The sequence below is a fragment of the Xiphias gladius genome, chromosome 15 (genome assembly GCF_016859285.1).
Source record: "Xiphias gladius isolate SHS-SW01 ecotype Sanya breed wild chromosome 15, ASM1685928v1, whole genome shotgun sequence".
NCBI classification, from domain to species: domain Eukaryota; kingdom Metazoa; phylum Chordata; class Actinopteri; order Istiophoriformes; family Xiphiidae; genus Xiphias; species Xiphias gladius.
In genome coordinates this window covers 22,475,487-22,497,386 of record NC_053414.1, presented here as the reverse complement: position 1 = coordinate 22,497,386, position 21,900 = coordinate 22,475,487, and the positions used below count along the sequence as shown (strand labels likewise).

The following is a 21,900-nucleotide window of genomic DNA, read 5'->3' as shown; positions in this document are numbered from 1 at the left end:
TTGGATAGCAATAAGACAGTAGTGATTAAAAGTGATAAAAATGACAAGTGTAGCTTCTGTGCTCACACTCTGCTTGGGCATACAGCTGTAAATACACTTAAACGTCAGGAAGTCTGAGGAGCAGTCACTCTTCAGACTGTTAAATTCACCTGCATTAAGCAGCGATCATTTTAGTAGCTATGTGGTGTAATATCCCCATTTAGATTGGTTAGTTTAAATCCACTGAACTATTTACCGAGTTCCATGAGCTAGGGGATCGATTTTGATGAAGAATTCTGCGAAACAAGCAGTAGTTACAACAATCAAGTAAATGTAGTGTGGTAAGAACATACACAACTGCCCTGTGAGATGCGGTGAAGTAAAACTAGTCATAAAATCTGACACTTTGTAACTTCTGTAACGAAACACAATCGCCAATGCAATGGTCCACCACCTCTGTCTGTGGCCAAAAACTCTTCAATAACCTGGAGACAGGCTCATTTTTATTTTTTATTTTTTAGGACCAACACACTCACAAAGTCTTCAAACTCATCAGTACCTCAGAGGATACATTAGTTTCAACACAGAACAACAAACATGAAAGTCGATGGCTGTGTTGTGCACCAGAGGGGCATGTTCACACCTTGTAATAATGTCTGATAACACCTTAAACCACAGGTGAATTCCAGTCAAAGGTGTTGATACACACAATTTAACATCAACACATGATGCAACCGCTATTCCCTTTGCAGATGTGAGTCATGGCCACAGCTGAAGTCCACAACTGAACCAAACTGTGACCATCACTTCCCAGTCAGTCATTCCAGATCTTGAGGCCACAGACACAATCAGATAATTGTCCTGATCACTAATTACTTGCAGTTGTGGCTGGGCAGTGTCACTCTTACCTCTCCTGCGCCACACGGATACACAGACTGCACAAATACGAGTACAGAAGTCGACCATCGCCCGGCTGAATCCTTACACATTCTCCCCGGTCTTTGTACCTGAGCTGAGGGGCGAATCTTGAAGCCGGGGGCTTGTCCTAAATCGCCCTCGCGGTCCTTCAGTACAGTGTCGTAACCCCGCTGCTGAGAAGTGAACGTCCACCCACCTCTCAGGACAAAACGTCTCCCCGTGTCCTCTGGCCAACGCAGCTGCCTTATTTGAGACACAGGGGAGAAGAAGTAAGGGTTTGCGCGGTCTGTCCCCCACACCGGGTGAACTGGCCTAAAACATTTAGCCACAGTATGTGGAGAAAGCGGACTGTGAATAAAGGGAGATATTGTAGCAGTTTCATGTGGCAGTGTGGCAGCAGGTTTCAAGTGGGCATTGCCCTGTGAATTCTGGGCCTGCAGCGAATTATTTTTTCCCTTACCGAGATTAAACAATCAACTGTTGAATCTATAAAATGCCCCAAAATTATGAAAAATTCAATTTCCCAGAGCCCAAGATGACATGTTCAAATTGTCTTTTGTGTGACCAGCAGTCCAAAAGCCCAAAGTATTTGAGCTACATTAATTTAAAAACAGAGAAAAGCAGTATATCATAATATTTAAACCAGAAAATGTTTGGTATGGATTACTTGAAAACAATAATGCTATCAAAACTGTTGATTAAGCTTGTGTTGACTGGTTAATCAAATAATTTCCAATTTGCAGAGTTGCTTTGTTCTTGAGTTTCATGGAAGTTTTGTTTGTAGGTTGCAGCTGAACTGAACCTCATTCTTAGCTTTGCTTTGACCCTTCTCTGGTTCTATCGACGTCCAAGATTCATCAGTGTCTTCTGCAAACAACGAAGGATCTGACAAATGATACTCTATCTATCTTAAAACTACGACAAAGCTATGAAGCTCAGAAAAAAGTTTTCCATCAGTTGTATGAAACCAACCTGTTGCATCACGCACAAGGGTGGTGTGAGAGGGGAGCAGGAAGAGGGAGGGGGGAAGGTGGAAAAAACAGGGGAGAGGTGAGGAAGAAGAGGAGACATGAGGAGAAATGTAAGAAACAACAAAGAGACCGACAGTAGAAGGAGGAGAGAAAAGTAGGAGGGGGGGGGGGTCAAGTAGAAAGACATGAGAGAGCAGAGGAAGAAGAAGTAGCAGAGGATGACTGGAGAGCTGAGGAGGAGCAGCGCGAGCCGCCGGAGATGAAGGAGCCGCACTGTGTCTGGTGCGACCAGGGAGCTGCTTGAGCTCAGCAGGTTCAGGTCACCATCTCTCCTCAGTGCTGGTTGATGGACGCTTTGCAGGGAGTTGAGCTCTGCTACCCTCAGCTCCCGAACTCGTCCTGCAGGGGTTCACCGCGCCCTCGCCCCGGGGCCGCCCTGCTCTCCACGCTGCTCTCCTCCGTCACTCTGCTCACTGTAGCTCTCAACCTGCTGGTTATCATCTCCATCTCCCACTTCAGGCAGCTCCACACTCCCACCAACCTGCTCCTGCTCTCCCTGGCCACCTCGGACCTCCTTGTGGGGCTGCTGGTGATGCCGCTGGAAACAGTGAGACTCACAGTAACCTGCTGGCTGCTGGGTGATCTCATGTGCATTCTGTCTTACGTTATCGGCTTCACTCTCACCTCGGCCTCTGTGGGGAACATGGTGCTCATATCCACCGATCGTTATGTAGCTATTTGTCACCCTCTGCAGTACCCCAACAAAATCACTTGCAGCAGAGTTGAGCGGTCTGTGTGTCTGTGCTGGGCCTGCTCACTTCTCTACAACGGGTTGTTGTTAAAGGACCATCTCAGGCATCCAGACAGACAAAGCTCCTGCTACGGCGAGTGTTTGGTGGTGATTAACTACGTCCCCGGAGCCGTCGACCTCGTGTTCACCTTCTTCGGCCCCTGCTCAGTTATCCTGGCTCTGTACGTGAGAGTGTTTGTTGTGGCGGTGTCTCAGGCTCGTGCCATGCGGTCTCATATTGCGGCTGTTGCAGGCGGCTCAGTAATAGTCACTGCAAAGAAATCAGAGAAAAAAGCAGCCAGGACTCTGGGTGTTGTCATATTGGTGTTTTTGATGACCTTCTGTCCATATTACTACCCGTCTCTTGCAGGACAGGACATCAAAAACAGTGCCTCGTCCTGGCCAATTGTGTCCTGGCTGTTGTATTTTAATTCTTGTGTGAACCCACTCATATATGCTTTTTTCTATCCGTGGTTTAGGAAAGCTATCAAGTTCATTGTCACCCTGAAGATACTAGAGCAGGACTCCTCTCATGCGAGTATACTTTAATGTCACTGCACAACATTTTTCACGACCCGCGTCACCGGGCAAGAGAGAGTGTAGCAAAATTAAACTGCTGTTGGTCCAGTGTGAATGTGAAGGTGAAGTGTCTGAACAACTCAAATGCAGGATGTGATACATGTTTACGTGTTTGACTTCACTGACATTTACATTGACTAGTCTTATTTCATTTGTCCCCCTTTTTGTCCAGCACCTCAGTCTCTCAGAATTAGTAAACTAGAGCTGTTTAGTCTGTCACCAGAAAATTATTCAGCAACTCTTAATAATCGGTGAATTGTTTAAGTCATTTGTCAAGCAACAATGCCAAATAACTGATGGTTTCAGCTTCATCAAATGTGAGGATTTGCTGCTTTTCCTTGTCTGACATTATAGTAAACTGTGTATCTCTATCTCTTTTATTGTTAACGAATAGTTATTAGATCATTTAGTTGTGAAATTAGCAACATGAAAACAGCAATACAGACAATATTCTCTCTGAGTAGTTGAGTTGTAAAGAAAAAAATGTCTCAGTTCAAAACACGATTATCTCTGTAATTGTGAGCAGAGTTGCCTTTCTGCTTCACCTCACACTGTTTCATGTGTTTAGGGGACAGCAAATATTGGGGTTGAAAGCACTGTCTTAAGTTTTGTGGCAATGTGTTTCATCATTATGTCAGCTATTCCATTTAACACAGGATTATCAAGGTAACAGGGGAATTATGCATCTAAGCCTGCAGCGGCAATGCAAAACTAATGTCCAAACCATTATCACCTTTATCAGAAAATATGTTTAACAGCAGACTTTATGACTTTGTGTTATGTCTCCCCTTGTGTGGTAAAACTATCAATGCTCTTTTTCTTTTCAATGATTGTGTATAAATACATAAATAATAAAGAAATTTCAATGAAACACGTTCTCATTTATTTTTGTAAAAATAAAGACATTTATAATAACAGTTTGGTTTATTAAAAAAAACTTATGGTAAAAATACTTAATTTCAACAAACAAACAAACAAACAAATATATGATATATGATGATGCTTGAGTCCTCATCTCCTGGACTGAGACTGAGGCCGTCTGACTTCTGTAACGCACAGAACAAATAACGTGTTACATATACAAGCACCAGTGTGTCTTCTTGTTCAAGTCCCGTGCCACTGATTGTAATTCATTAACACAAAAGACACAACACAAAGAGAAATGTTGATGAGAGACAGTGCTATTCATGAATTCATCTTACATAAATTATTAGAAGAAAATTCAGAAAATTCAAGCAGTAGATTGCACCACAAAATTCCTTATGTATAATAACTTTCCAAAAATGAAAATAGAGCAAAAGGTAAAATGTCCTGGGGATGGATCCGGATCAGTTGTTTAGCAAGTGTGAAATAATAAAAAGGGATATAAATTATTACTGTATAAATACCAGGGATTTCATGTGGCCAGAAGTCATCACAAGCCGGACACCGCGGTTCTGCTCTTCCTTTAAAGTATCTGGCCACACACGGGTTGTGTATTTTTATGCCACATGTCGGATTTTCACAAATTTGACACTGGAAAAAAAAAAAAAAAAAAAGATAGAAATCAGATTATATTAATCCGGCGTGAAAACTCATAAAGAATAATATCCACTGTTTCCAAAGTAACCACGGCTGCAATAACGCCACATGACGCAGAAAGTTAAAACTGAGACTGACAGAAAAAAGCACCAAGCCTCATCACAATTGCTTTGAAACTTGGTGTATCTGTTTGCACCGCAGCAACATGTATCCATCATATAAAATCAGCTCACTTAACAAGTGAATTCTTGGTCTTTTCTGTTTATGTAGTTAATCGAGATCAAGTATGTGTGGCCTCTAAAGCAAATCCCTTCTTTACACTGTAATCATAATTCTTATAAGTAAAACATACGATTTCCGACTGAAAATGGCTGTTTTTCCAATTCTGTAAATGTGCACTGAGGGCTGGATTCATCCATTAAGAGTCGCAACCACAAAATAAGATAAACAATGTCACTGCCTTTATATTACAAAACTGCTAGTGAGGATAATTTTCTTAGAATAAATTATGTTACAAATACTGTCTTAAACAAAAAAAAAAAAAAACTTTTCTCACTAGTAAGGCATAGCTTTATAGCAGTGATTTAATGAAATGAGTACTTGAAAGTTTTCAAATGACAGAAGTGATTATAATTTATTTGATTCAGGTAATTTATCACAGGGGTATTAAGGGTGACAAGTTTGATGCCCAACAGACAAACAGAGGAAGCATTTACCTGTAAAGCGATGTCGTGACAGATGTGGCAGACTTTGACCTGGTCTTGATACATTGTGCGGATGTATGGCTCCATCTCTATGATGCATCTGGTGGACAAGGTGTATTCACCCCGTTTCTAAATTAATAACCAGAAATCAATGACACTGCAAATAAACCAACGTCAAGACGGAGCACAAAGTGGTTGGGTACAACAGCAAAGAGACTGGTCAAATTTCATCTGATTAGTAGATGATTTATTAGTAGATAAAAATTAATGCAGATTGCAAATGAAGTACGATTATTTGTGTCGAGTTGAAGCATTTCGCAAACTGTGTCTTCATGATTTGAAAGGGCAAAGTCTGGATTTGGGAATATGAACAAATCTGTGAATGCTCCAAATATGACTTTCAGATTTATTTCTATTGCTACTTTGTCTATTGTTACTTTTTATATCTTATTGTAAACTAAATTTCGATCTAATCTATATCTTGCACCACTCTGAATCATAAAACTTTTTCCTCTTTCAGTAACCGAATTTTGTAAAAAGGAATCAGTACTTTCATCCTCGATTGACTGAAATACCCTTGAACAGTTTCTGTTGCATATGACTGGTTATTTGTAACAAATCCCACTTTTGAATCAGTATGTGCAGAAAGCTTATTAGAGCATATAAGGTTAAAAAAGCCAGTTGAATACCAGAATCGCTAATATTAATCTTAGTGAAGCTGGATAACTAAAAGATAGTTTGATTAAGTTGAACCTGCTTCGTAAAAGTAGCCACGGTTGATATGAAATGCTATGAATTTGCTGAAAAACTTTCTGAAAAACTTAACTTTCTGTCCACACAGAAAGTGCCAACAGTTTGAAGAAAGTGGAACAGAGAGAATACAACTTAAATTTGGCTTTGAAAACTTGGTGGAGACAGTGTCCAGTATTTTACCTCACTGAGCCATTTGTCCTGCACGAGTCGGCTCAAGAGGTGCACTGTCTCGCTCTTCTTCAGCTTTTTGGTGGTCATGGTGTCGGCACTGTTCAGGATGTCGGTGGAGGAGGCCTTGCCATTCTCAGAGCCCACGATCAGGTCCATCTGAGTCGGAACAGCTCAAGTTAGTCATGACACAATTTCTAGTGGTGAAAAGGGGTTTTAAAGAAGCTCAACACTTTAGATTACTGCTGACACACGTTCCTTTGCCATAAATACGTGTTTTATAACTAAAACATAATAGAAAATTGCTCTCTTCAGAGTAATGTCTGTATGTTGGTACATCTGTACATATGACCAAGTTTCCCCAAACATCGGCTGCCACTCGCCTCTGCCTGGTCACTACTTGTCTTTACTGCAGGGAAGTTATATTTCGGGTGGTGGATGATTGGCGACGTTGTGTGATGCGGGACCTGATTCAAACATTATGTGATTATGAGACTGTTGCCCTGGATTGCATTACAATTTGCAGGGGTTTCTATTCTTTCAGGTCAGTAAGTGTAAAAAGCAGGACAACCAGGCAATACAAGGGTGTGACAGTCAGCTTGTGATTCAGGGTTTGATTTTTGTTACAGCGAGTGTATACAAAATTTTACTATGCAGGATTTCCTTCAGTGAACTCACCGTTTTCCTGAACAGTTCCAGCTCGTTGTCGGCATAATCTGATGACATTCTGGTGACGTCAGTCTCAGCCATGTTCACCTGGACAGGATTGGAGTAAGACTGTGATTAATAATGCCTCAGGTATCTCAGTGTACTTTTAATGCAGCAACTTTCTGAGTTGTCCTGAGTACATGCAGGCAAAGGGCAGTTTCTTTTGACCTACTGTTATTGCGCCTCACATCCTTAAATCTGTATACTGTGACCACACAGGTTCTTGTTCTGTGATGCTCACTATCTTTACAAAACAACCAAAATTCCTATGACTTTAAAACTTTCACTAATTAAGAATCAGGCCTTACCACACAAGCCCAGTACAGGAATTAGAGAGACTAACCAAGGCGTAGTATTGTTGACCGCTGTCTTCAGACATCCCTTTTCTAAGCTGCATGAACATGGGCTGCAGCTTTGAGTTGATGGTATCAATGAAATCGTCCAGTTTGTCAGGGGTGTACTGTGCTGCAAGACAAAAAATCTCATGTGTAACTCTCATATTTGCACTTCTGCTGTCTCCTCAAACAAGGTAGTGGCGCAGTTCAATACTATAGGAATTGTTACAGTTTCCTTGTCCAAATAAAGAGATTTCAACAACCTGAAAACCCATCAACCCGGCAAATCCTGACATCTTTAGTCATATTTACATCTCCCCGATGTAAATGTAGATATTTGGGCAACCCCATGTTTTAAAGTCCTTTATTAAGGAGGTCAGATTTAACATTTGTGGAATCAAATGTGAGGCAAATTATTGGCCAAAAAGCTCACATTTTTCCAGCAATAAAGTTGTGTTCATGAAATGTATATGTATATAAACTCACAGTTTATTTAGTTTATACAAAAGGCAATGGAAATATTTAGTTGAACTTCCAAGGATGAATATGATAGTGAGGGGACTTTTGGTATTTCTACTCTTGTCATTCAGGGATCTGCACAGGCCTTGACCTGCTATGACTCCTGTCTCCTGATACAGAGGTGCACTTTGAATTGTTCTGGATTCTTTATATGTATATTAAATGACTCACTGTTGTGTGTTTCACAGCAATGCTGATAAAGTGTCCTTGCTCCTTGTTCATCAACAATGCCCTTGGCCATCATGGTTTGTAGAAACCTTCGATGGCTGTCTCCCATCTGTCGTGACATGTTTCTGGACTGAACTAGACACAAAGAGTGATGGTGGCTGTATGGTCTTAAAGTGACTATATATGGGGAAATGGTTCTTAAAGTAGAACAGTCTTAAACTCAACAATCACATGGTTTCACAATGCACGGAGAGCTTCCTACAGAGGCTTCAGAAGAACGGTTGGGTTAGGCACAACTGACGGCCACTAGGCAAAAGCGTGTTATAAGTTGATTCTTATTTTTCCTACTTACAAGGAAAAACGCTCAACATACACTGTTTCCTGCTTCTCAAAATTTGACGATTTTCTGCTTTTCTTTTTGTAATATCAAAGTAAACTGAGTATCTTTGAGTTGTAGACTGTTGATCAGACAAAACAACATTAGGGCTGCAACTAACAATAATTTTCTCCATTAATCAATTAGTCTATATATAATTTTCACTGATCCATTGCAGTTTCCCTGAAACCAAGTTTGCGTCTTTAGATGTCATTTTGGTCGACCAACAGTCCAAAACCCAAAGTGATTCAGTTTACTGTTGTATATGACAAAGAAAAGCATAACATTCTCATATCTAAGAAGCTGAAACTAGATAATGCTTCCAATTTTTGCTTCAAAAATGACTAAAACAAAGAGTTGCAGATTCATTTTCTGTCTATCAACTAATCGATTAATCGTTGCAGCTCTAAACAAGGTACGTTAATACGTCTTCGTCGGCTGTGGGGGTTTCAGCTAAGTGTACCTAATAAACTGCCAACATCCAACGGGTCACAGATTTCAGTTTCTGTCAAGGTAGTATTAAAACTCTCGCGATAACGTTTGCTAGTTATCCCGTTATTTGATTTTAACCAAACAGTTTAGGTATTTTCCATGGCCATGACAGTACAACCACGACTAAGGATCTACACCCGCGTGGCTAAATGAAGCTAAGAGTATTGACGCTGCAAATGTGCAATGGCTTGCACTGTCGGCTTCAGCATTACTTCAATATTATAACAATGGCTGGGAGTGTAAACACTTCCAACTGCCTTCTTAACTTTTGACTATACTGGCCACGTTAAATTACATTGGGTGTTTCAACACCCCTTAAGTCCGCTAACCTTTCACTGTTAGCTAATGTGCGCCAGCATAGAGACCTCGCCGGTTAACGGTTGACCTCGGTTATTTGCTGCTTAATTCTGCGGCGACCTGCATTTTTGAATAATTTGCAGAAAGAAGCTTGCTAGGTAAGGTGAAGTGGTGAACAAGTTTACCAGCTCTCCTCCAGCAATAAGCGCCTTTTTGTTATTCCCCCCTCCTCCCCCTCCTTCTTCTTCTCCTCCGTGCACATTTCCGGTAGTTTGTAATGTACGGCGAATTACCGCCACCTGTGGCTGTGGAGGGTACATGCCAAGTGGAAGGGCTATACCATGCTCAACTAAAGTACAAATAAAAGTATCTATATTTCTTTAAATACACAGAGCAGCACTTTGATATCCAATCTCATACTACTACTCAGGTACTGTACTTAACTACAAGTTTCAATTACGTGACCTTTACTTGAGTATATCCATTTTACTTTATAATTAAACTCCATAATATTTCAGAGGGAAATATTGTAATCTTTACTCCACTACATTCATTTGGCAGATGGAGTTACTAGTTAATATTCAGGTGAAGATTTTACTTAAAAACATTATAAGTTCATAAAATACAATGCATTTCTCTAAGATTAAACCAGCGTTTTCCAATCCCTTTTGAGTTGTGACCTCTGCGGTGTCTGGTTGGGGCCCCTCGTCATTTTTCAGATGTCTTTCAGATGAGTTTTTATGCAGCTTCACCAAAAAGGGATTTTCCCTTTAAACTCCTCAAATGGTTTTTATATGAATAATGGTAGCCGAAAAAGAAAAAAAAAGTATTTGACAAAAAAATCAAATAGGAGTCAATACATATATTTGTGTATGAGAACACAAATATGTTTTTCTTCTTTCCTCTCCCATTAATCATCTCATGAACCTCATATTTATCTTGTGACCCTTTGTAGGGGCCTGACCCCTTGGTTGGGAACTACTACACTAAACTACATTACTGTATATAAAGTAGATAAAAGTAGCTCCATCTTGACAAGCTGCAACAGTAAAATGCTGCTCACACATTTATGCATCAATAACAATCTAGTAATGTCATATATACTACTATTAGTCACAGGGAACATTGTATTGCAGAAGGAGTACTTTTACCTTTGACACTTTAAGTATATTTATCTGATAATACTTTTATTTAAGTAGGACTTCAACATAAATGCAGGACTGTAATTGAGTGATTTTACATTGTTGTACTAGTAGTTGAATATACGTTCTGAATGCTTCCTTCCAAATTAATTTCTGCCGGTCACAGTGCCCCAGCCTATTTTGGAAAAAGCAAGAGGGAAATGAACGGCAAACAGCATAAAATATTCTCATTTCTTTTTGTTTTGTTCCTTCCTTTTGAAAGATGCAATCCCCCTTCGCAACTTCATGTAAAAGGCTGGATGTAACCTAGATGTGGTAACATCAAGTGTGGAGCTCTAAATAAAGCATTAGCCCGAAAACCTTTCTACGGAGATGTTGTAAATGTTCCTAGGAAAGGTAGCAATGACTCTGGGCAGTCACAGTTACCAGTAAATAGTTATCAGGAAACACACTGCGTAACTGCTTGATTTTCATAAATGTTACGGCCTCATAGATCACACACACACACACACACACACACACACACACACACACACACACACACACACACACACACACACACACACACACACACACACACACAGCAAGTCAGTGTGGAGAGATTGTAACTTGACGGTGATAACACAGTTAGTGTCCAATGTTTAGTTTTGTTATGTTGTTGAGCTCAGGCTTGTTGGCTGGTAATGTGTTGGCCTAAATTTATATACAACAGCAAAAACCTGACAATGAGTATTTTCCCATCAGCCATGTGCATATGTGTGTGTGTGCTTGACATATTGAACCTAATAGTACTGCGAGTTTTGAGTCGACTTTCTGGAGCTGAGACTTCAGCATTCCTGTTAGAGGCATAATGTTATATTTGACCTTTTGGAATCAAGTCTGAATAATTGCTTCAATGCTGAAGGATGTATACAGAATGGTTCTTCCTGAAGCCAAGGGTAAATTGTGGATTGAGTCAGCTGTATGTTACTTAAACCATTACTGCAATCTACATATATTTCATTTTGAAAAAGCAACTATTTTTGCTTTTGTGCTGAGAAACTGTGAATTTAACTTAAAGCAAACAGTACATCCTGTATTTGTCATTTAAAAGGACATATCATGGGTGGATGTCCTGTCATGGGCTGATATTTATCATTAGAATATTAATCCAACTGTCCTTTTGTTTCACAACAGTCTCAGTTCTCTACTTACTCGTTTGCATTATGCGCTGAAGCTGGAAACACTCTATTAACGCCTTTAACTGGAATGCACCTGTGGTTTGACTTCTTAAGGAGGTGTGTGAACATACTCCTTTGGCAGTAGGATGTAGAATACATCAACTGTAAGACAACTGTAATGATGGCTTTTAAATGTTAAAATAAATATATCCTCTAAGTTTTTTTTTTGAATCACCTTTCACCTGGCAGAATATAACTGAGCTTTAAGGCCCGGTATAAACCCTGACCCTAAGACAAAGTACACCTAGAAGTTACCATAAGACACACTGCTGATATTATGCAGCAGAGGTGTTGGTTATACTTTTAAATAAAGCCCACAATTCAGGGTGTATTATCTATGTATGGATCAGGTACCAATAAAACATTAGTGGTTCCTACTGGTACTGTATGCTGTAATATGTGTGGCTGTTCTCTTCCTTTTACTCTAAATACAAAATTATACAAAAACTTGACACCATTTCCCCCAAACCTCGGTTTTGTTGCCCACCACTGACCCCTGTAGGAACCCAGTATTTACCAAAATACTTCAGTATTATTTATTTCCCCTTTCCTCTAACATGTCCAGTTGTTGCTCTCTTGTTCCCCATAGTCTTGTTTTTGTCCACTGTACCTACATGTATGTACCAGCAGGAATGAGGAAGTATTTTATAAATACCCGATTCATGATTAATACAACAAAATTACACTGCAAATCATTGGCTGTATTATAAAGTGTTACTTTACAGGTGTTCTGTGGTATACAATGAGAAACTTTAAGAAAGTTTGAAGGTGATGATGTGCAATATTGTCAAGTTCAGTCAAAGTATTAAGTTTCTTGCTTCTTCAGAGATTTGTCAAACAGCACGTAAAACAACCCAAATTTATTCTAAATGCTTTATTACTCTAACAAATTAAATAAGAACATATAATACAAGGTGTCTGAGTCTTTGATTACAATATAGCCTATTATTAACATTATTTAAATACAGTATCCAATGTCATCACTTTTCACTGCAGCATTTCACCTAATATTCCCCAACGTTATCCCAAAACTTCTGAGGCTCTTCATCAAACATTTCAAGTTCAAAAGGTGTCATCAAATAGTTGGGTTATCATACTGGCGCTTACCAGCGAAAAATGTTCCTCAGTGTGTTTCCATACACACAAATAATTTGATTATTGTAAAAAGCATGGAATTAAGGTAATGGTTTGATTAAACTGTTTACACGGTTTACAGTACTCCGATTTCCCCTACAGCTGATTTTATATAATTTGTTCGTTAAACTGGTCACTGTCTTAAATAATTTGTGGTCACTGGTTTCTGTGCTAATAAAACGAACCACAACCACTAACAGTAACTCAGACTGCTGGTCTGTTATTTGGTTCATGTTGACTCTGAACCAAATCTGTAAAAACGTACAGGAGATACATCAATGTAGTGTAATCAGAGTTTTACCGTAACATGTTTTTAATCGAATTATTCATGTTTTTGCAAACACACTGATATTTAGGATGCTTTCAAGACACTGCTCGAGGGGGGAAATGCAACAACGTATGAAAGAATCAACCACTCTCCGCAGTTAAAATGCACGCTTTAAATTTGAACTGCCGAAGTTGAAAACACTGCCCAGTCCTTGCTTTCTTTTTTTTTCCAGTCAGTAAATCCATAACTTGTTTTGTTAAATTACAAACAAGACTGCCCTGGACAGTTTGCCAATGGCACCCCAGTGATGAGATTTATGGAAATGTCTAGAACAACCTTTCCAAAGTAAACAGGAGATTTAACGTGCAAAAGCTGCTCCTCATGTCTGTCCAGTAGGAATAGGGCGTAACTGGGCTAATAAAGCAAGGATTGGACGATGATCTGAGAGACTCAAAATACAGACACCAACATTAGCATTTAAACGGTTAATTTATAGTGACATGTATTTGATCACTGCATGGAAAAATGTAAGACTGGGAATACTGTCCTAAGCAATTTTTACTTTCTGTCATATGTGTTCACATCACCAACCACTCTGATCAGGTGCATTTAACGTGACATAAATCCTGGACAGAAGCGAAACTCTTCATCACTGTCGAGTCAAAACTGGACAAATAGAATGTGCAATTACAATTATCCACAATGTGATCGATCCTTAGTAATGTGGTTGAACAGCTAGGCATGTGTCAGTCATTCTTCCAGTTTTGGCCTCTTGTGGTGACATAGTAGCTTCTCACGTGATCCAACCTCACCTGTTTTTTTGGCCAAAATCTGAGCACAACGGGCTTTTTTTTTTTTTTAGCCCACCATTGCCATCACCATCTTCCTATTTCTCCCAAGTGCCCATTGTTGACTCAGTGTGCTTTTCGTCCTCTCTAATGTCTTTATCCTTTTAGTTGGCAGCAGTTGGCCAAGAAAACCCCAAACCTGAGGACCAAATGTAAATAGTAAGAGGTAGGATGAAGGATGAACAGATGACAATGACAAACTGGTTTTCCTTGATAAAAATGGAGGGTCTTGTGTTTTGCTTAGCAGTTGAGCCTGCAATTGTGTGTGTGTGTGTGTGTGTGTGTGTGTGTGTGTGTGTGTTGTACCTTATGTTCTAGTGGCTGGATGGAAACTGTCCATGTGTGTTGATGGACTGTTGCAACTTCTCCTCTTTGGCCCTTCTGCTGTGGCAAAGCTGTTGAATAACCCAAGAGCCATCAATACACATTTCTTCTTCTACTGTTATGCACTGCACTTCTGGTAACATTCAGAATCACTGAAAACAATATACCACAATTATCTTCACATAAATACTTTGCTTCAGGCCTCTCACCGTTCTCTTCTCCATGAAGCTGGTCAGGAATTCGTCTATATCGGTGCGTCCCTCCAGGAAGTTTTCAGCCGTCTCCTCCGACTCCTCCTCGGCCTGGTGGGCTGCAACCTTTAATCGAGCCTGTAAAGTGCTAAGACTGCAACTCTGGCAGGGTATAAAAGACACTAAAGTAAGGAAGAGAGCAATAGAATTTTTCAATTTAATTACATGTCCATACATGTTTGGGTCTGTCTCTTCACACTCTTCAATAACCTCCTCCCTTGGTTTCATCCATTTGAGAAGGTAACAACAATCTGGTCTTAGACTTCTTTCCTCTTGACACTGGCCACTTAAAATTACTACAACTAGATTTGTTTGGGATCCTACAATGAGCAACCCAAATTTGTCAGTTTTGCATCCCCAAAATAAAAAATAAAAGTCGAAAAATAAAGATAAATGTCAAAAATACAATCGAAAGCAGCTCATTCAACAGGCCATCAGAAGCTTCCATCCAATAATGTCTATCGGCTCTTAAAAACCTGTTGTCAATCAGACATAGTGTGATGAGTGTAGCCACGTACCTCACTGAGGTCATGCTGTCTCTGCATCTTTGTCTCAAAGGCCGACTTCATCTGAGTCAGTTGTTCATACTGTCAACACAGCAGACAACCCCCCCCAATCATGAAGCTCCTATACAATGGCATGAATGGGTTTGTTGTGTATGTGTGTTCATTTAAAAGGAGATGATATAAGAACTAACCTTGTAGAGCATTTCTTGTCTTTTTCCTTCCAACTGTGGCTCCATCTGAAGGTTTTTCTCTGTAAATAAACAGAAACGTGCAGGTCTTTGTAAAGCTGAACTCCGTTAAAGCATCTCTTTCTTGACTAGACTATGAGGCAGGGGAGGAACTTACTAGCCATGTCCACTATGCTGGTGACCAGCTCTTCTTTATCATTTGTGACCTGCTTGAGCTGTGGCAGACTCACAAAGAACTCCAGTAGCACATCCTCGTTTTCAGACATATCTGATAACTGGGTCAGACTGGGTGGGATGCAGTGGGTAAAGCAACAAAGACATCAATGATGAATACCAAAGTTTTCCCTTATCTCAAACACACATTATAACCTGCTTAAACAATTTCTCAATATTAAAACATCAAAGACATTTTAAGTTGTCAATATTTTGGGATACTTTACCTCATGTCGCAGAGTTCAGGAAAAGACTCGGGAATCTCAGGCATCTTGTACATATGTCCGTTCAGTCCAGCCTGAAAGAGATACAAGTAGTGTAAGCCTGTCACTCATCAATTAACCTGTTTTTCATGGAGGCGCTAGATTTGTCTAAAGAACCTGTTGCAAACTGTGGAAATGCTTGACCTGGCAATTGCTTTTCAAAACGCTGGAGTTAGGGTTGTGTTCCATTGTGTTAAGCAATGACAAAGTGTTTAAAATGTTACAAAAATAAAATTTACTTAACTTCTTAAAAACTTGAAGCTCACATGATGGTCTTCTGTGTGTTTGTTAGTGTATGCATAATGGATGTTACCACCCCACTTGTGTACGTTATCCATCATCAGTGTACCTGTGAGTCTCCAGTTGGTACAGGCAGAGGCAGGTCTGAAATCAGTCCATATGGAGCTGGAGCACGAGGAGGCCCATGGGCACTATCGATCGCTGGGTGAGGCATGGAGGGCGGGGCTGGAGAGGGAGCTGGGCCTGGACCAGGAGGCGGTGTCTGACTGGCACCCACATGACGAGGACCATAATGGAAAGCCTGAGTGGGGTAGGGAGCGATGCCTGATGGCTTGTACATACTGCTGCGATACATCCGGGAGGAAACAAGATTATTTTACTCAAGCATAACAAATGTGTCAAATGTATTTTTTTTTTCCAAATAGAAAATCAGAGCAAAAAATATTTTTTTTTAGAAGGTGGGTCTTACTTTATTAGTTTTAATCACCATGATTTTAAATACCAGCCAAAATACTTAAATAAGACCCAGTTTACAGAACATGAGTTTTCAACTCAAATGAAAGTAAGATTAAACTCACTATGGAAAGCCAGCGGGACCACTAGACATCAAGGCAGGAGGACTTTTCCAGAACTCGTCCAACAGACTCTGAACGACCTTACCCAGATCTGAGTGCATCCCAAACTACAACGTACACAACAAGACAAACTAAATACCTGGAGGAAAGTGAGAATAACATCAAAGACAAAGCTAAAGTATGAACTAACAAAATAAATTAAATTTAAAAAAGGGGATGTTCTCGCCGAAAAAGAAAGAAGCAAAGAAACAACCAGGAAAATGAACAAAAACAAGTTGATTTTTCTGTTGACCAGCACTACATTTGCATGCACACCAAATAAGGCTACTAGGAGAAATCAGGAGAAGGCATTTACTTGATTACTGTAAAACCCATGTTTAGATGCAGCTGGTCAGTAATCAGATTTCTCCCCCCAGTCTCTGCTTTGAACAAAGGCTACCACATTTTGTGAGTGTACACTAGTATCTCTGTTGTGATCAGTGTTTGAAGTATGATTATTAATTTGCGCAAGTAAACGACATATCCTAGTTTCAGAAACCTAAATAAGCCCTTTGGCTTTCGTTTCAGAAATGAGAAATAGTGGCTGGAATGTCGAGGGGTCAAATGCTTGACAGACACAGATGATTAAGAACCTGCATAATGTTGGAATCATGAATACAGGAGATGAAAAACCAGACTACACTGCATTTTCCTTGTAAACATCATATCTTTATTGCTTTTTCTTCTGCTCAAATAGTCAGAGCATTTGGATTGGGGATGTAGTAAGAGGACAGGCTCTGTGTTTTTTCTTTACTTATTCATAAGGGTCTGAATCTTTCAAAGACCTTCTGTTTTGCTGTGGAAAGCACCTTACTTTGACTTACTCATTTCAGTTTAAGTCAGATGTGATTTCATTATTTTGGATACCACTATGAGTAATGATCTTTCCTTTCACGCCCCCATTATGCTGCCACAGCAATAACGTCCCTCTGCTGAGTTTCAGTCACTGTTTCTCTTAATCCTTTATCCGTAAGAAAGTATGAAAATCATATTCATGAATTGAGCATATAATTAACAGCGTAAATGCACAGCAAGAAAGGTTGTGTCACTGAGTGACAATAGTCAAAATTTGTCAGCCCACCTCTACCACTGTTTTAATTGTATCACATAATCATATTACTACTAGTGACTTTTTACAACACAGACAAATTCTATTTTACTGCGCACATTAGCATACACCCTGGCCATCATCTACCCTGCCAACAAAATGGCTGATAGTGGCTTGCTTGAATGTTTCATATTGCACATCTGAAAAAAAAAAAAAAAAAAATACACCCATTGATTTTCTTCCCTTCAAAGTGCCTCAAAGCTACTCAAGAAACCAAGTTTGGGAACCACCAGCTTAACCATATCATTCAAAATCAAAAGCATAAACAGCTACTTACATTGGTGATGAGGGGACTAGTGATCATGGTGCCATTATTGCTGTCAACTAAATGATGACCAACTGGGGGGTAGACACTGACCACAGGCTTCTCCTGAGGGAACTGAGGAGGAAGCAGACTGAAAGAAAGAAAACGGCAAAGAATGTCACTTTAGCTTTTAGGATGGACAGTAACGAGATATATGACAAGATATACAATATGTGATATACATTCATATTGTAACAAAGCATTATATCAGTTTAGCACAGCCCAATGTTCTGCAGCTCTCAAGAGCATAAAGAATTTGACTAGTTCCCGCTTTGGGGACCAAAGCCAATGAGACATGCTGTTTTGGATGATAACTGGATGATGTTTTGGATGATTTGTCTTTTCTTTTGGTTTTGGGAAAATATGCCTATTTTAATCCATCTTCTAGTGTAATGTTCATAGGTATTTGGATTTAGTTTCATCAGTGGAACACTGGGTTCGCCTCCTCTTGTCACACTCCACACTCCACTGCCATAGTTGTTGATACAACATACTTAAATCCTTGTGCTTTTATGTGCTTTACTTGTGATTAATGCATCTGTATAAGTTTGTTTGGAAACAGGAAAAATAACAAAATGAAAAATAAATAAATAAATAAAAACCCCAAAATTTTAAATAATCTACAATACATAATTTTAAATTACCATTTCATGTGTTTTATAATTTAAACAATTCAAGTACATTAGTTATAAATAAAGAACAGACCCAATGACATGTGTGTTCTGTGGTTAATTAGTTTTCCTACCATAGGCAGAATTCCAACAACATCAGTGGCTGGGGTACAGACTGACTGTGAAGCAGGCCCACCGCCTTTTTTTATACTCTCCCACTGTGGCTGTGTGTGCAAAGATGTACTCACATGTTAACACTAATGGTGGAGTTGTTGACTGTGAATGGTATTCTGTATTCCACATCCTTCTGAATCTCTGCAAGGCTGTTGAAATAGAGAAAATCAGTAATGTAAAGACATGTAATCTTGAATCTGTAGTCATGATTGGCACAAATTAGAAATCTTAGAAGTCTTCCATAAATGTTTATGAGAATTCTGCTAGTTCGGAGAAAGAAAGATTCATAAAAAGAAACGTTTAAAGCCTATCATCACCTTTTAGCAAGACAATATAATAAAGTGTGACGGCACATGTTTTGTAATTTTGATAATTCCGCTAACTCACAAATGTATTGCAATGAATAAAAGCATTTCAATGTTATGGCATAACAAGAATCTGTATTTTTGTAACAATGTTACACTATTTATATCTGACTTGTAAGAAAACAAGAAATTTTAAAAATGTGGAAACTTGTTTTCATGCATATATCTTTTTTAAATTTTTAAATCATACTGAAACTTTTACCAATATTTGAAAACCAGCAACTCCCATGTTCACTGCCAAGAGTTTATGTCAACTGCAAAGAAAGTCAGTGGCTAGTAATGTTGATATCGGTCCCAGAGTCATTATCAGATTTTTAAACAATCTATACCTTTCAAAATATACCTAACAATAAATCATTTACTCCCACAATAGTCTGATATGGCCTGTTGAGAGTAGCATTTCAAGAAGTCCAGGCCTGACACCCTGTCCTGTACACAGTCTTTCAAGTGTTTAAATTCTCATTTCCATCCACTTACTCCTTAACATAATGACCATGCCATGATCAGCGTTCCCCACAGCAAATTAGCCTTGTGGTCTCTACAAACTCATGAACTGCCCTTCCATAGGAAACACGCAGTACCATCACAAATAGTGTGTAATCCCATTTCTTTGTCACACGCGCGCGCACACACACACACACACACACACACACACACACACACACACACACACACACACACACACATTGCATACTTTACATCAGGAGGGTGATAACTATAATTTTACGCATCAGGCGAACAAGAGATGAACTAAGAGAACAATCTGCTCATGCTGGCAGTACATGTCTGAGTTGAAAGATAAAAAAAAATTAAATCACTGAGATGACAACGCTCCTTGGTAAACAAAGGCTAATACTTTAATCTCCACATGTAATTAGCTAGCTCCTTCCTTCTAAAACTAACGTGCGTGACAAACTGGTTTGACAAACACTGGAATGATCACAGGACATGAGCCAGCCACAACTTGTCGTCAGCCCTAAAAATAGACACTACAACTGTCACTTGCTGACTTGATTAGCTAGCCAGCTAATACAGCGCCCTGGCAAACCACATCTAGCTCGTTAGCTATGAGGAAAGGTTAGTAAGCACCTACGGCTCAACACCCACACTGAGGGATGTCAAAGCAGTGGTTATGGGTTCACGTGAAACAGTGTGACTCTGCTGGCATTTTGACATATTTACAGAATAACAGGGATAACGAAAAACGAGGCTATAAGCTATTTGTTAGCCTAACGTGTTTCTTCTGGCTTCACTGTGTGCCTGGTGGCCAGCTACACTACGTAAACATCAGCTGTGTATGTAAACTGAGTCAATATGTTCTACTAATTAACGTTAGTTAATTGGCCAGGAAACATTGTGCAGGCCATATTCTCAGTTTGAAAAACTAACGTTGATGTTAACAAGCTAACGAGCAGCGCCAGGGTCTGGTTTTAGGTTACCGGTCGCCGTGCAAAATACCTAGGGTGAGCGGCTTTGAGTGACTCGATCTGCCGCTGTCTTTGTTGCTGTAGGCTGTTCAGAGGAGGGAGCGGTCCGGAGCCTTTGGACAGGGGGAAAAGCCAGTTCATCCTCTCCTGGCGAAACCGCGGACTGAACTTGGTGACAGAAGCTTAAGGCCGACAACAGACGAAGACGAAATGGAAGAGAAAGTGACCATGAAGAGCACACGGTGGAGATCTTTGGTGCTAACCCCGAGTTAGCTGGCTGACTAACGACTCGGTTTGTTGTCCACACGAGGCTTACTTTGTAGTTACGTTACAAAGTCAGATGGCATATCCTTGTGTGTCGGGTGAAATTTCAGTTCCGTTTTAGCTCCACGGATTTGTATGCAATTTTGGTGCTGTCATTGACATTTGTGAGGCGAGAGATAATTACAGCTAAAGGAAGACAACAACCTTGCGAGTTAAAGCTTGAGCAACTTATTTACGTATTACGTCAAGCAGCAAGTGTACGTCAAGCGCAACTTCCTGTTTTCGGCATGATAAAAATTATAAATATAAAAATTTGATTAGTTTTTAATAGACCTAAAATTTGAAATACATTACATCGATTCAAAACAAAAAGAACACATTCAAAAAAAGTTTTGATTACAATTTTTGTAAATACAACCTACCTTTCCGGACGTCCGAGCAGGAACGGACCATACTTTATTTATTTACTGAATGATTGCTCTATTGATTATTTAACTTGACCTATGGTTTAAATGGCTTAATTATTTTTTTTCTTTTTTTCTAATCATTTTCGGTATTGTCACTATTTTTGTATTAAGCATTGTGTGGTGTCGAAAAACAAAACAAAAAAAGTTTTTCATTGATGTATTAAGACAATTTTCATAATTCTGTTTTGTTTTTCAGCAAAACTTGAATTGAGTTTAACATACAGCTAATAATCACATAATAATTTGGGATAACCAGATGCAGTTATTTCCAAAATGAGACTGTATTGTAAAAAAAGTGTCAGATACAGCTGATGAGATTGAACATTCAGTTTGGCAAATAAATGTTTAGTGAGATATTACATTGAGCTTTGGTCTATTTATGTGATACAAACAGGATTCCTGTGAGGACAGTGTTGGGTTGAATGGGAGACCTTTAACCCTGTAAAACATAAGAACCTGACAGCACAAAGCAAGATTCAATGTGTCATTAACAGCAGCTGAGTGACTGGGCGCTTCATCAGAGACTGAAGGACATAAATTAATGTCCAACAGTACGGCCTGTACATGTCCACACAGTCCTGGGAGGAGGTCTGACCAGTCAAGTGAAAACACCTGTGTGGGTGTAACGTGGACCTGCGGGGCGGGATTTTCAAACACTAAACCTTTTTCGCAGAGGACATTCTGACATGTC

The 21,900-nt window shown here is 39.6% G+C and overlaps 3 protein-coding genes across 5 annotated transcripts; 1 reads left to right on the top strand and 2 right to left on the bottom strand.

The window, feature by feature from the left end:
* The first annotated feature begins 2,214 nt into the window (after positions 1-2,214).
* On the top strand, positions 2,215-3,207 carry LOC120800496 (trace amine-associated receptor 13c-like). The gene has a single exon (XM_040146638.1). It carries the CDS (start codon positions 2,215-2,217, stop codon positions 3,205-3,207), a length of 993 nt encoding a protein of 330 aa, XP_040002572.1.
* Positions 3,208-4,150: 943 nt separating this feature from the next.
* On the bottom strand, positions 4,151-9,574 carry nsmce1 (NSE1 homolog, SMC5-SMC6 complex component). Of its 2 annotated transcripts, none has more exons than XM_040146410.1 (8): positions 9,464-9,574; positions 8,117-8,248; positions 7,435-7,556; positions 7,062-7,139; positions 6,396-6,542; positions 5,475-5,591; positions 4,626-4,752; positions 4,151-4,283 (listed from the first exon to the last, which is right to left on the bottom strand). In XM_040146410.1, exons 2-8 carry the CDS (start codon positions 8,232-8,234, stop codon positions 4,249-4,251), a joined length of 744 nt encoding a protein of 247 aa, XP_040002344.1. In that variant the 5' UTR covers positions 8,235-8,248; positions 9,464-9,574; the 3' UTR covers positions 4,151-4,248. The 2 variants fall into 2 exon arrangements, with proteins under 2 accessions (XP_040002344.1, XP_040002345.1); XM_040146411.1 differs by lacking the exon at positions 9,464-9,574 and adding an exon at positions 9,311-9,454.
* Positions 9,575-12,485: 2,911 nt separating this feature from the next.
* On the bottom strand, positions 12,486-20,637 carry vps37a (VPS37A subunit of ESCRT-I). Of its 2 annotated transcripts, none has more exons than XM_040146969.1 (12): positions 20,510-20,637; positions 18,761-18,835; positions 17,875-17,992; positions 16,454-16,557; positions 15,985-16,219; positions 15,600-15,670; positions 15,317-15,444; positions 15,163-15,221; positions 14,984-15,052; positions 14,424-14,567; positions 14,197-14,285; positions 12,486-14,029 (listed from the first exon to the last, which is right to left on the bottom strand). In XM_040146969.1, exons 1-11 carry the CDS (start codon positions 20,617-20,619, stop codon positions 14,205-14,207), a joined length of 1,194 nt encoding a protein of 397 aa, XP_040002903.1. In that variant the 5' UTR covers positions 20,620-20,637; the 3' UTR covers positions 12,486-14,029; positions 14,197-14,204. The 2 variants fall into 2 exon arrangements, with proteins under 2 accessions (XP_040002903.1, XP_040002904.1); XM_040146970.1 differs by having other exon boundaries at positions 15,985-16,216.
* Between the last annotated feature and the right edge of the window lie 1,263 nt (positions 20,638-21,900).